Raw genomic sequence first — 12,258 nt, forward strand, 5'->3', positions numbered from 1 at the left:
ACGCACGTTGGGGGCCCCGTGGCCCGTGGGCCCCGTATAATTGACACGGCAGATACGGCGGTAGCTACGCCCCTGGTTCTTCTTCTCTCGTGGCGAGGTTCACCTCTAAACAGTGGAAGCCCAGAAAGCAGCGGTGCTGACAGCCCGGACCGTGGCGTCTCTAAGGTCACATTCAGAGCAAAAGTGCGGGCACGCGTGGCAATCCAGCAGGTGCGCCATGGTTTGCGGTAGAAGGTTAATGAGGTTAGCTGCCATACCCGTCACATCCCCGACTTAAGACCGTATTATAGGACATTATTACACAAATTGACTAAGTCCCACAGTAAGCTCAATAAGGCTTGTGTTGTAGGTACTTAGACAACGATATACTTATATACATATTTATTCGAATGCCCACAAGGGCGGATCCAGAGTTATAGGCTAGGAGGTAACAAAATCTGTTATATTCGTTTACATTATTTGCCTTTTTTATTGAATTCCACTTTTCGTTTGCCGTTTGTTTCAACGGTGTCCGTTGTAACGATTATTAAATTGGTAAGAGAGCGCAACAATGAAGTAACTAATTGGAAAAGCTTCAGTTTTTACGAAGCCATTACCCATTAGTGGCCATGTTATTGTCTTATTACGCTTTTTATAGTCTAAGAGCTAACCCTAAGAGCTAAGATTTACTAACTTAATAACGAATTCTAGTGACATGTGTTAAAATTGACATTTAACTATAACCAACCCTCACAAACGTAATCAGACCACCGGGTGTAAAGGGTTACCCTTATTATTACATAAATCCGGCCACCTGGCTCTTGATCGGTGGAACTTCTATAACTTACACAAGTTGAATTTGGTCCTGAGTTCCTTTTTCTCGATAAAACCAAAAGAAACTGTATTATTTTAGCACTCCGTTTACTGCATGTGTGTTTTTCGTGTCAAAGCTTGTGCTAGGTTGCATTGGGTTAACTTAGAAAGCGGGGTAATTATGAAATTGGCTAATATCTACTAAACCAGAAACACAACATGCTCGCAAGGTATTTTTCCGTTAGTTCATTTTGTTTCTTATTACAATTTCCATACCTATAAGACGATTGCGTGCGCTTGATAGGCGTGGTGTAATTACATGGTAACTTTATTGCGGTTTTATGACTTCAGTTTTTAGAGACAATACTTGGTAGCATTACTAAATCTGAAATTCGATCAGGCTAGGAGCAATGAACGTGTCGGCATTTGTTTTCTTAGCTAAGTCAAAGATTTGGTAATTATTTAGTGAGACGACATACATTCATCTAACTTATCCTTTTAATGGGCAAGACTGAAAAAAATCCTCAATCAAACCTCATCGCCAATTTATACTTAGTCCTAAAAATTCTGTACCAGAAAAAATACAAAAAGATTGTTTTGAGACCTTTGCCCTATAAAGATTTTAGAGACAAGTATGGTAAAGGCACCAGTCATGGGACATTTAAGAGTAAATTTGTAGCATTTGTGACATTTCCCTGATACATGTAAAAATTCTACTCCTTAGCGTGTTAAAAGTTGAATGTCCTATCCGTCTTTTATGTTTCAGGCGTATTGTACAAAAGATACTGCAATTCGTTTCCACATAATCAACAAATTAAAACTACCTATGTTTTTTATCTCCAGTCATGAACCACAAAGCTCCAGTGATGGAACCCCGGTAACGCAAAGGAACCATATAATGGAATATGAGTACATGACCCTAGCAATCTGAAATATTAGAATTATAATAGGGGCAACGATATTCATTTAAAATAAATGCATTTAATTCCAAAATTCAATTTATTAGGGCTAATTTAGACTATGAGGGAAGTCGCATACAACATAAAATACAATAAAAAATAAAACATACAGGAAGGACATGCGTAAGTGGACTTATTTATATTTAAGGAGTGGAGTGTGAGTGTGTGTGTGTGTGTGTGTGAATGTGTACTCGTATAAAGGTTTTAACCCCATAATTAAATCACCCACGGGCGCGTAAGTCATCCAGAGACAATTACCAAGAAAGACAGCTGAGAAGCCATGGTGTCCGGAAGCGTGCTCGGCGGAGCGCGACGTGCGATATGGTCTGCGGCTTAGGTCGTAGACATTACACCTTATACACTGTGGCCCTGTTTACCCCGTATGTGGGCGAATCATGGTAGAACGACAGTATCATTACGACACTAATCTGCTCACGATATTTAAACTTGAATCTATAATTTGGCAAATGTCGACGTCAAAGATACTTCAAAGAGATTTGCACCTTACTGCGTTAGAATAAGGCGAAATATTTAAACATATAGGTATAAAAGTTTTTGGCAAAAATTTCATTTTTGGTACAAGCTTTTATCGCTGACTGTACTTTTCTTTCCACAAGCAACTAATACTCATAGAGACAATTCTAAAAACCCCAAACACAATTAGGTTACGTTGTTTTATCACAGAGTTCCTATGGCCACCTCTTGTCTCCATCATCAGATCATCTCGATGGTACCATAATATTGCATTGTCTTACGTATGTGTGCAACTTTTCAGCTTCATCGGAAACCGGGTCAAATTTAATAATTTGCAAGATTTGATTACAGACCGACACACAGACAACGGGAAAGGTGAAACTAAATAAAAGATAGTAAATCAAACGGTCGCGTATAGCTATGGTTAAAATATATCAATTTGTGTTAAAATTCAATAATGTTAATATTCAGAGAAGAAAATGAGGACTACGTTTGCATGAAAAGGCGATTTCGCGCGGGGTCCTCCACTTTCAATTTCCACCATCAAAAAGTTAAATACATAAAAATTGATAATATTTTAGTTATCGTCCGTTGTAAAGCAGTTGTAAAGTCTCTTCTCTTTCCGCACAGACTCATTATAAAAATTGACATAAATATGAAATAAACTTTTTTGCTGCATATATTTTTGACAATGCCAATAATTTGTCAAAAATAATTGTGTCAAATATTTGATTCATACTAAAGTGTCTTTATCTTAAAATACGAGCAAATTACGCTTACTTAAATTCTTACCAAGCTCGTCAAAATGAGTGCAACTGCAACTATAACATTCGACAGTGCAGCAAACGAGTCCCACCATAGTCAAAATAGCGATGAAGCTGTCACCGCTAAAGTTAGCAAAACTGCGTTCTCGTTCATGGATAAGCGGCTTAACACCCGCGTTTTTATGGACGACATCGACTTTACCCCCGATGACATAGTGGAGAGCAGCTTTCCTACCATGATGGACACGTTTTCACACGCTGCGTTTGAAGTTCGCGTGCGCTCTGCCGTCGCGATAGCCAAAACAGACAAGACTAAAGCAGACACGGGGGACGGTGGCCCGAAAGTGTTCGCCACAACAATCTCCCTTGACGACATAAAAATCGATCACACGCTCAACACTGAGGAGGGCTGCGCTCCCGACGACGTCGACCTAGACAAAGCTCCCTCCGCGTTCTATTTGCCTAAAAAGAACCCCATCATGTCGTACCCACCAAATATTATGTTAGTTTTCAAAGAAACCGAAACAGAATTCCTGTTCGAGCTGCCTTCGTTTTCCTTTGATAAGGGAACTCCCGAAGGAAATGCAGTCGAAGAAGCGAATGAATTCTATAACTATATTACTGTCGGGAAGGGCAGGAATCGCAAAATGGTGGTGGAAGAGACCCAGACTGAGCCAGTGGTAATCCAGTCTCGGCATACACTAGCGGTTCGACCGCAGAAAAAAAAATGCGGCGTCTTTCGCGTCCTTATGGGACATGCACGACACCTACGAGAAGCTGAAGCGAGCCCGCGCTAAAGAGGAACCTGACGAGATGGTGCTATACCAGTCCGCGGACGCGAAGCTGCTGCGTAAGAAGAAAGTAGTCGACACCGGCCCAGACCAGCAGCGAGGCAAAACTTTCCAAGAGATAGGACAGACTCATAATTTCTACGATGCAGTAATGTTAACGGAACGTGTTTTAGCGGCTAAAGCTTATTCAGATGCGCAAAAGAAGTTCAGAGGACTCGTCCCTATGGATCCGCTCTCGCTCGACTTGGTGTACATTTACACGATCAAACGGCTATGGACGTTTGAGTGCAATGAGACCGATGATCATCCCGTGGTGATGATGGCTTTCAATCCTAGCAATAATAATATATTGGCCGTGGCTTACGGTGACATTGGTTGTGCGAAACAATTCGATGGGCTAGTCGCTATCTGGTGCACAAAGAACCCTATTAAACCAGAGCGATTTTACCGCTTCGTTGAACCGCTAACTTCCATAGCATTTTCCGCAAAAAATCCTAACTGGCTTGCTTGTGGCTTTGCAAACGGAGACGTTTTAATACTGGACGTCACATCATACTCCAAGAAGATTATAGCTCAAAGTACCCGTGACACCAACCCCTGCTTCGAGTCAATCTGGACTGTAACATGGCGCGCGGTAGACAAAGACAACGAATACGTTTTAACCACGTGCCAAGACGGAAGGGTGAATCGATTTACAAGTACGAAAACACACGATTTTATCTGCACGCCTATGATGCGTTTGTCCACAGTAGAAGGCAGTTTAAAAGGGCTTCAAGTTACAAAAGCATGTCTAAAAGTGGATGTACCAATAAATAGACATCCAGCAGGACATTGCATCATGTGGCATCCAAGAATCAGTCACATTTACTACGTAGGTACGGATGAAGGCTGCATCCACCAATGCTCGAAGAATTATCTAAACCAGCACATGGACGTGTTCCGAGCTCACGCGGGCCCTGTTTACGCTTTAAACTGTTCCCCTTTCATGAAGAACTTGATGATGACTTGCGGCGCTGATGGGGCTATAAGATTGTGGGTGGAAGGGATAGATGATGTTATAATGACGTTAAGTTGTAAAGGGGCAGTTTATGACGCTGCATTCTGTCCCGTTAATGCGACTATAGTTCTAACCGTAAGCACTAATATATTATCTATTTGGGATTTGAGGAGGAAGACGCATATTCCTTGCGCGGAGTACACATTGACGGAACAGGGTATCCTGACGTCTATCAAGTTCGGTGCAGGCGGGGATAGTGTGTTTGTCTCGGACAGTGTAGGGAAGATCCATACGTTTCATTTAGAAGACACGCCAATACCACCGTTTGATCAGAGAAAGATGCTGGACGACGCCATCAAGAAAGCATTGTGCACGAGGCCGAACCTGCTGAAGCAGCTTGAGAAAATGGCATCTTATCAGAAGAGACGCCCTTAGCCTAATTAGCGAGATATTTTAAAGTACATTCAATGTATCATACGCCAACTTCGTTGCAAAATAGCGAAAGGAAAACGAGGTGCTCTAGCTCTTCAGCTATTTCAAAACCTAAGACAGCAGTTTTTACCCATAATCGATTCCTTAAACTACTGGGCGCGTAGCCAATGTGCAAATTGCTTACGCTCTGTATAGCAATCGAAACGCAACTGTCACTGCCAGACTAATATGGAAGAGTGATAGAGACACAAAGCGTTTCGTTGTCGAAGCGATTGGTAGCGATTGTCACTTGGCTAGGCCGGCAGGTGGTCAAAGATAAGAAAAATCCAATAGACAAGACTGATCTTCATATAACAAAGGCACGTCATTTATAACTTCTCATTTCTTTTTTAGGTGCAATCATGTTATCTATTTTAAATATATTAATTGACGTTATTATTCATACAATAAGGTTCCTAATTTATATAATTTCTTTTCTTTTTCTTAGGTATAATCATGTTATCCATTTTAAATATTAATTAACGTTATTATACTATAATAAAATATTACAATAAAATAATTGTCATTTTCTTAATATCAGATTTATTATTCTTAAGCTTACCCAAGAAATACGAATTAGGTATAAATATCAACACAGTATAAATTTATGACAATATAAATAATTTCGTAAACAAAACAGGCGTTAATACATATAATAAATAATTGAACTAAGCCTGGTGACTAGGTCCGGTTAGAGAGCATTTGCAGTTGGTATTCCTTCTTCAGTTCCTTCAGGTTCGCTTCTAACATCGCCACCTGTGACGCAAAGACTGTGATTTAGAGTGGTGCTTACCTTGTAGATTATTAATTTGGCTGAATACGTCAACATGTCAACACGATGACGCGCCTCGCACGGTAGTAGGGCTGCCATCCGTCCGGGTTTTCCCGGATTTGTCCTAGTTTGGAGGCCGTCCGGGGGGTGTCAAGAAGTGTCCGGGGACAACCCGGACGCTTTTCATGTAAGGCAGCACATTAAAACTACATGTAAAATTAAAGGTCTTGTTTTTTAAAAATATTATTTTCGGACTCGTCCGGGGAAAAAATGCGGGTTACGCTAAATGTTCGGGTTTTTTTTGAATCTTTGTCCGGGTTTGGCGAAATTCGAGATGGCAGCCCTACACGGTAGGCATAGCATTCAAAGGGTTAATAGAAAATTATTTTTTTGTATGTTATTGATACAATGAAAGACTACGATTACAGGTTTTCCTCTTTTTTCAATATTAGCAAAACAACAAAAAAAAGCGATTTTTTTTAAAGCGAAACCACTAAACCTAGAATATATTATGCTGAAACGATCGATATCAAAATCAAAGTGATTTGTTAAGATTTAGTTAGCGGAAAACTTTTTTTCCCGAAATGGAAACAAAAGCTATTCTTCCATCTTAATATATATGACTAAACGCTAGCCGCAGAAGCTAGTCTTTCCTTTTGTATCTAATGTACTTACTTCCAATAAAAACTTTAAACCCACCTCTTCAAACCTCAACTCCTTCTTGGCTTCTTTAATATAGCCTCTAATAATATTCATCTGCTCCAAAATGGGATTATTGTCATCGTGATGCTGCACGTCGGGCCGGCTCGGGCCCGGCGCGGGCGCGAGCGCGCCCTCCAGCTCCATGCGCTCGCGTTCCCTTTGTATCTGCCGCTCGGCGCGCTCGTACCGCTGGCGGCGGACCTCTTCGATCTGAGCCTCGGTCGGCAGCTTTCGCAGTGATAGGAGTTCCTCCTGAAATTTAGATTGCTTAGTTTAATAAGGCATTTCTTAATTTTTGTACAACTTTGACTGATGTTTTTTTTTGGATCTCTTAGAGCCTCATATATTAACACAATCGCATCAAAAACACTAAAATTTTAAATAGCGCCCAGTTTTTCCAAGTCTGAAACCGAATCTTAAATAAATTAACTGTGTTAAATTTTAATTGATGTAACTACATAGGTAAGGTTCGTAGTCAACTAGGAACCGAAAGAGATAGATAGATAGATAGGTTTGCCGAATAAACCTGATGGTGATATCACCATCAAACATATATATGTTTGACCGGTACTGTAGTAGCAGTTTGCAGTAGCGTATAGGTACGCTACCTACTGTACGGTACCTTCAATACAATCAGAAACGCAATAGTTAAAAATGGCATCGACTTTTTCCCTGATGCCCGATCTCAAACATGCTAGCTAGACAATTAAGCCGAGGTACCTTGGTTTAACTAGTAGCAGCCCGCCTTCACCTTTTCGACGCCAACGACGGATATATTATTCGAACCGCAAGTCCAAAGCCAACGATGGAATAATCCAAGTCCAACGCCAACAACAAATGAATCCGTTACAGAACACAGAGCAACATAGGCTGACGTACATATACATAAAGTTCAATGTCAGTTTTGACATTTCGGTGACGTCTGAGCGACAGATTTTGTGTTTAACACGGCGTCGAATAGGTTAAGGAGCGTAGAGATTAATCCGTTTTTAATTTTTATTTCTTGCAAATATGCAAAACAATAAATTGGCACCCACTCTTTCCATGTCGGAAAACGGATGTCACATTAAAGATATGTTAAAAAAAAAATTACCTTTATGTAACTAGTAGCGGCCTGCCGGATAGCAGCATATAATTTAGCTTGTCTAGTGCCCGGTTCAGCCGGGAAGGCGGCTATATGTTTGCTGAGCGCGTCGACGCCTTCTGCGAGCTTGCCGATGCGCCCGCGCATGGCGTTCACGTCCGACAAGTTGTAGGTGCTCTCGCCGTCGAAGAGGCTTTGACACATCTGAAATTAAAGGTTGTATCAACTTTGTTTTACTTTGACTTTATGAGCTCATTTCATATTCATACATTTTACTATTCAGGGTCTGCAGCAAGCCTGGTTCTTCGTACATACGTAGTTACGCGATCATTTTAAAACTACTGGATTGCTCTGAAACGTTGTACTTACAATAGTCTAATTAAGTCTAATATATCTAGTCCTGTAATTAGTTTATGTAGTTTCAGATACCATATTTATACTACGTCGGTGGCAAACAAGCATACGGCCCGCCTGATGGTAAGCAGTTTCCGTAGCCTCTGTACGCCTGCAACTCCAGAGGAGTTACATGCGCGTTGCCGACCCTAAACCCCCCTACCCCTCGTTGAGCTCTGGCAACCTTACTCACCGGCAGGAACACAACACTATGAGTAGGGTCTAGTGTTATTTGGCTGCGGTTTTCTGTAAGGTGGAGTTTAAAAAAATACAGCTAATTTAAGAGTTTTCCTACAAAACTTGTGTTTGCTCTATTTCGTTAGTTTTATAAACTGAAGCTATATAAAATAATTACAAGCACAGATATACCTCATGTCATTGTATGTGCAAAGTTTCATTACAATCCAACACGTAGTTTTAAATGAGAGAAACTCCATTTGTATGGGAAGGTGAAATTCAGCCGAGCTTGCCGGGGAATATAGATGGGATTCAGGACTCTACCTGAACATTAAGCAGTAGTTACTGCTTCTGCTGCTTGTAGGCGGTGTACGGTGACAAAGAATGATGGTAATTTTGCCTGAAGTACATGACAACCTAACTAGGTTGTACACTTCAGGCAAAATTACCGTCATTCTTTGTCACCGTACACCGCCTACAAGCATATTATTTTACAAATAATTGTGATGACATCATAATTCGCATATTGTACATATGTAAAGTAATTTAAGAAGCAGTGTAAGTGCTAAAACAAGTCAACGAGTATTTTTAGGGTTCCGTACCTCAAAAGGGTAAAACGGATCACTTTATTGTCCGTCCGTCTGTCTGTCAAGACCTTTATCTTGGGAACGCGTTGAGGTATCGAGTTAAAATTAAAACCATATACTCAAGCCTACAGTCACTTGAACAAATCAAACTTCTAAGATAAATTTAAAAAAAAAATACGGTCGTTTATGCCACAAAAAACGTATATTTCGACACTCTCAAGGGAAACAAAATTTATAGGGTACTTGCCGTCGACCTAGAACTATGAGATTTGGCAAATGATATCGTCTTACAGTACAAGTATAGGGAAAAATCTGAAAATTAAACGTAAAAATAAAAAATAAGTTAAATTTGGACGGAACCCGCAATGGGCGAGTCCGACTCGGACTTGACAGGTTTTTATATTATATTAGTATTACAGCAAGCAAATATACCTTTTCATACATAGCAACAGCCGGCTTTGCCTGATCCATCAACCCCCTCATCTGCTCATATGCCTGTACAAGCGCTGTCTTAGCATTACGACTCTCTTGCACTTGTTTCCGGAGCTCTATGAGGTTGTAGCAGTGTTCGCAGAGACGGAGCCCTGTCTTCTCTGTCACCTCATGGTCTGAGGGCACCAGGGGCACTGATGGGTCTATTATTGATCCTAAAATAAAGAGTATTAAAACATGAAAACATAGACAACATAGTTTATATTTGAGGTGTTCGGTTTCATGTTATTGTTGTTTTGATGTAGATTTTGCATTAGATGTTAATGATCTAATCCTATGCAGGTTTTTTTTTTTTTAAATGCAACTACCTAGCCCTCAATACATATTATAATGTATTTGATGGAAAATGTTCACTTTAATACTAAGTGAAGGTAAGATGATTATTTTTTAAATTCATGCTTATTTTTTATTCTTTTGTTTCTGGGCATTTTTTGGGGTACTTACAAGTATAATTGTAAAGAATATCTTCTAAAATAATAACACCTGTATGACCAGGGTTTGGCCGGAAATATTTTATCTATTTGATCTAAGTAAATAACTGGTAACTACACAAACAATAATTAAAAATGTGTATGAATGTGGAAACAATAAAAAAAATCATAGAGTTTGACCACACAAAATTTTGAATGCCAAGTGATATAGCACATATGAGCTTATTGGGATGCATTTTACTGAGAAGCTCAGAAACGAATTAACAATAATACTTACTAGCTACATTAATATCTAGGAAAGTGGAACAGTCATGGCACAGGATGGAGCCGCAGAGCCGGCAGTGGTGTTTGCGGCGCGTCAGGTTAAAGGCCTTTGCACAGTTCGGGCACAGCTTCACCGATGAACCATCCAACCATGGAACTACCTGAAATTAAAGTTGCACTATAAGCACTGGGTATATTGTACTATAAGCATGACTAATATTTTTATAAGCTGGTTTGCATACTGGTATCAGGTATACCTTGAACTTTTCGATTTTGTTTAGCATACTAAGTAAGAAAAAAGAAAGAAAATGTGGAAAGAGCTAGAAGTAGCTGCTCAGGATAGCAACAAATGGAAAATTCTTCTGCGAACCCTATGTCCCTAATGAGCAATAACAGGATTACATCATCATCACAAAGGTTAGTCAAGAAGAGATGCTTTGCATATAAATTTTCGTACATTGACATGCTTGTTGACATCTCTCTTGCACTCGCATTATTATATTGTTCTGCAATAGAGATTGGTTACTATCTCTATTAGCAACAGGCGGGTCAATGTATGAAAATCTATTTGGAAAGTGTTTCTGCTTTATACTAGACAAAATTGAAAAGTTTAAGGTATACAAAAATTTATAGATATTTCAATGAAGTTTGGTGGCTTATATACAACCTGTTGTAAAATGTGGACCCAAGATGTTGTAAAAGAAAAGTAATAAAGTATGTTAACTTATTAATTATTCAACTGAGTCTGCTTAAAAAGCAAATTAACAACCACAGTAGCAAGTTTTGCTAAAATTTATGTGTAATAAAATTTAAGCTTAACAAGTGCTAACTTTAAAATGAGTTTTAAACTTATTAATAATATGTTTTAGCACACTTATACAACTTGTTATTTATTCGGTAAGGAAACTGATGTATGGAGTACACACTCTAAGCTCACTTATTTTTCTATGCCTTAACTACATCAGGATTTTAACTTGCAAGCAGAATTCTGATTTATGCAATTAGACTTAGTACCTCTTGTTCATGTTGTCTCCGCTGGTTGGGTTCAGTAGGCATATTGCCCACCAATTTGTCTAGCCTAATCAACAACTTGTTTGTCTCAGTCGCATATCTCTCCAACCTTGCCGACCTGACACCTTTGAAGTAGTCAGTCGAACTCCGAGACACCCCCACTGTCTGCTCCTCGTTCGATTCATAATAGTCCTGGGAATTAAACTTTAACGCACGATCAAACGTCTCCTGAATATCCGCATCGTCAGTATTAAGTATTATCTTCTTCGCTTTCCCAAATATCTCCTTTAGAGACCTCAAAACATCCTGTTCTTCTTGATGTAAACTCTCAAAGTGATTCGTAAGTTGCGAAGCGGTTTTCAAGTCAGCCTTGCAAATGGGACAAAGGAAACCTTCGAGGATCTCCTCGTCGTTTGCTGTCGCCATCGTTACGCACTGATTCCTACATTAACATGTTAAATAAACAATCAGTGCAGTTTATTTCTAGCGCAAAAAAGAAATCCTCCCATTCTTTCTAATTCACTGCTGATTAGTAAGCGTTTGTTTATTGCAAAGACTTTTGTGATGTTACTAATATCTTATAGTTACATTTGCTAAGTAAACATGCTCTCAGGAAACTTTATCTGAAATTATTAGTTTCATTATAAGTTAATAGAATGGGTCTTTATTTCAGATATTTTTCGTTGTTTATTATTATTTTATATTTATCCCAATAAGGAAATATAAAATGCAATATCGAAACGCTTCAAATGTCATTGAAGCTATTTAAGGCAAAGTTAAAAACGCTCTATTTCTTCCACTCATCTTGACTGAATAGGGAGCGTGCATGAACTATAGGAGGCAGCACAGGAGCCGTCAGATTTTTGGCGCGAGGCGTAAATGTGATGTTTATTGTTCCAATGTAGCCCACAAGATGGCAGAACCTACTATGCACAAGAAAACACGTGTCGTGTAAATTTACATGTTTATTGTTCCGATTCAGGCCAAAAGATGGCAGACCCTCCAACGCGCACGGTCCCTATAAGTTTGTCAAAGCCCAAACCCGTTATGTTAAAAAAGAACCATACGTACAAAAGGCAACCAGGGTTTCCCCATAG

The 12,258-nt window shown here is 39.5% G+C and overlaps 2 protein-coding genes across 2 annotated transcripts; one reads left to right on the top strand and one right to left on the bottom strand.

The window, feature by feature from the left end:
• The first annotated feature begins 2,600 nt into the window (after positions 1 to 2,600).
• Positions 2,601 to 5,773, top strand: LOC133521608 (dynein axonemal intermediate chain 4). The gene is given in 2 exon segments (XM_061856676.1): positions 2,601 to 3,708; positions 3,710 to 5,773. Coding segments are annotated over 2 exon segments (2,181 nt in total). The 5' UTR covers positions 2,601 to 3,030; the 3' UTR covers positions 5,213 to 5,773.
• Position 5,774: 1 nt separating this feature from the next.
• On the bottom strand, positions 5,775 to 11,705 carry LOC133521610 (rabenosyn-5). Its single transcript, XM_061856678.1, has 6 exons — positions 11,165 to 11,705; positions 10,164 to 10,311; positions 9,396 to 9,610; positions 7,816 to 8,010; positions 6,720 to 6,974; positions 5,775 to 6,004 (listed from the first exon to the last, which is right to left on the bottom strand). Exons 1-6 carry the CDS (start codon positions 11,585 to 11,587, stop codon positions 5,930 to 5,932), a joined length of 1,311 nt encoding a protein of 436 aa, XP_061712662.1. The 5' UTR covers positions 11,588 to 11,705; the 3' UTR covers positions 5,775 to 5,929.
• Between the last annotated feature and the right edge of the window lie 553 nt (positions 11,706 to 12,258).

This window comes from Cydia pomonella, chromosome 9, assembly GCF_033807575.1.
Source record: "Cydia pomonella isolate Wapato2018A chromosome 9, ilCydPomo1, whole genome shotgun sequence".
Classification (NCBI taxonomy): domain Eukaryota; kingdom Metazoa; phylum Arthropoda; class Insecta; order Lepidoptera; family Tortricidae; genus Cydia; species Cydia pomonella.

Excerpts from the sequence above, each read along its gene's own strand:
- LOC133521610 (XM_061856678.1), bottom strand. The coding sequence starts at position 11,587 with ATGGCGACAGCAAACGACGAGGAGATCCTCGAAGGTTTCCTTTGTCCC. Across the intron at positions 8,011-9,395 it reads CTGTTGCTATGTATGAAAAG|ATGTGTCAAAGCCTCTTCGA; the intron begins GTATATTTGCTT and ends CTTTAATTTCAG. Across the intron at positions 6,005-6,719 it reads AGGAGTTGAGGTTTGAAGAG|GTGGCGATGTTAGAAGCGAA; the intron begins GTGGGTTTAAAG and ends TTTGCGTCACAG.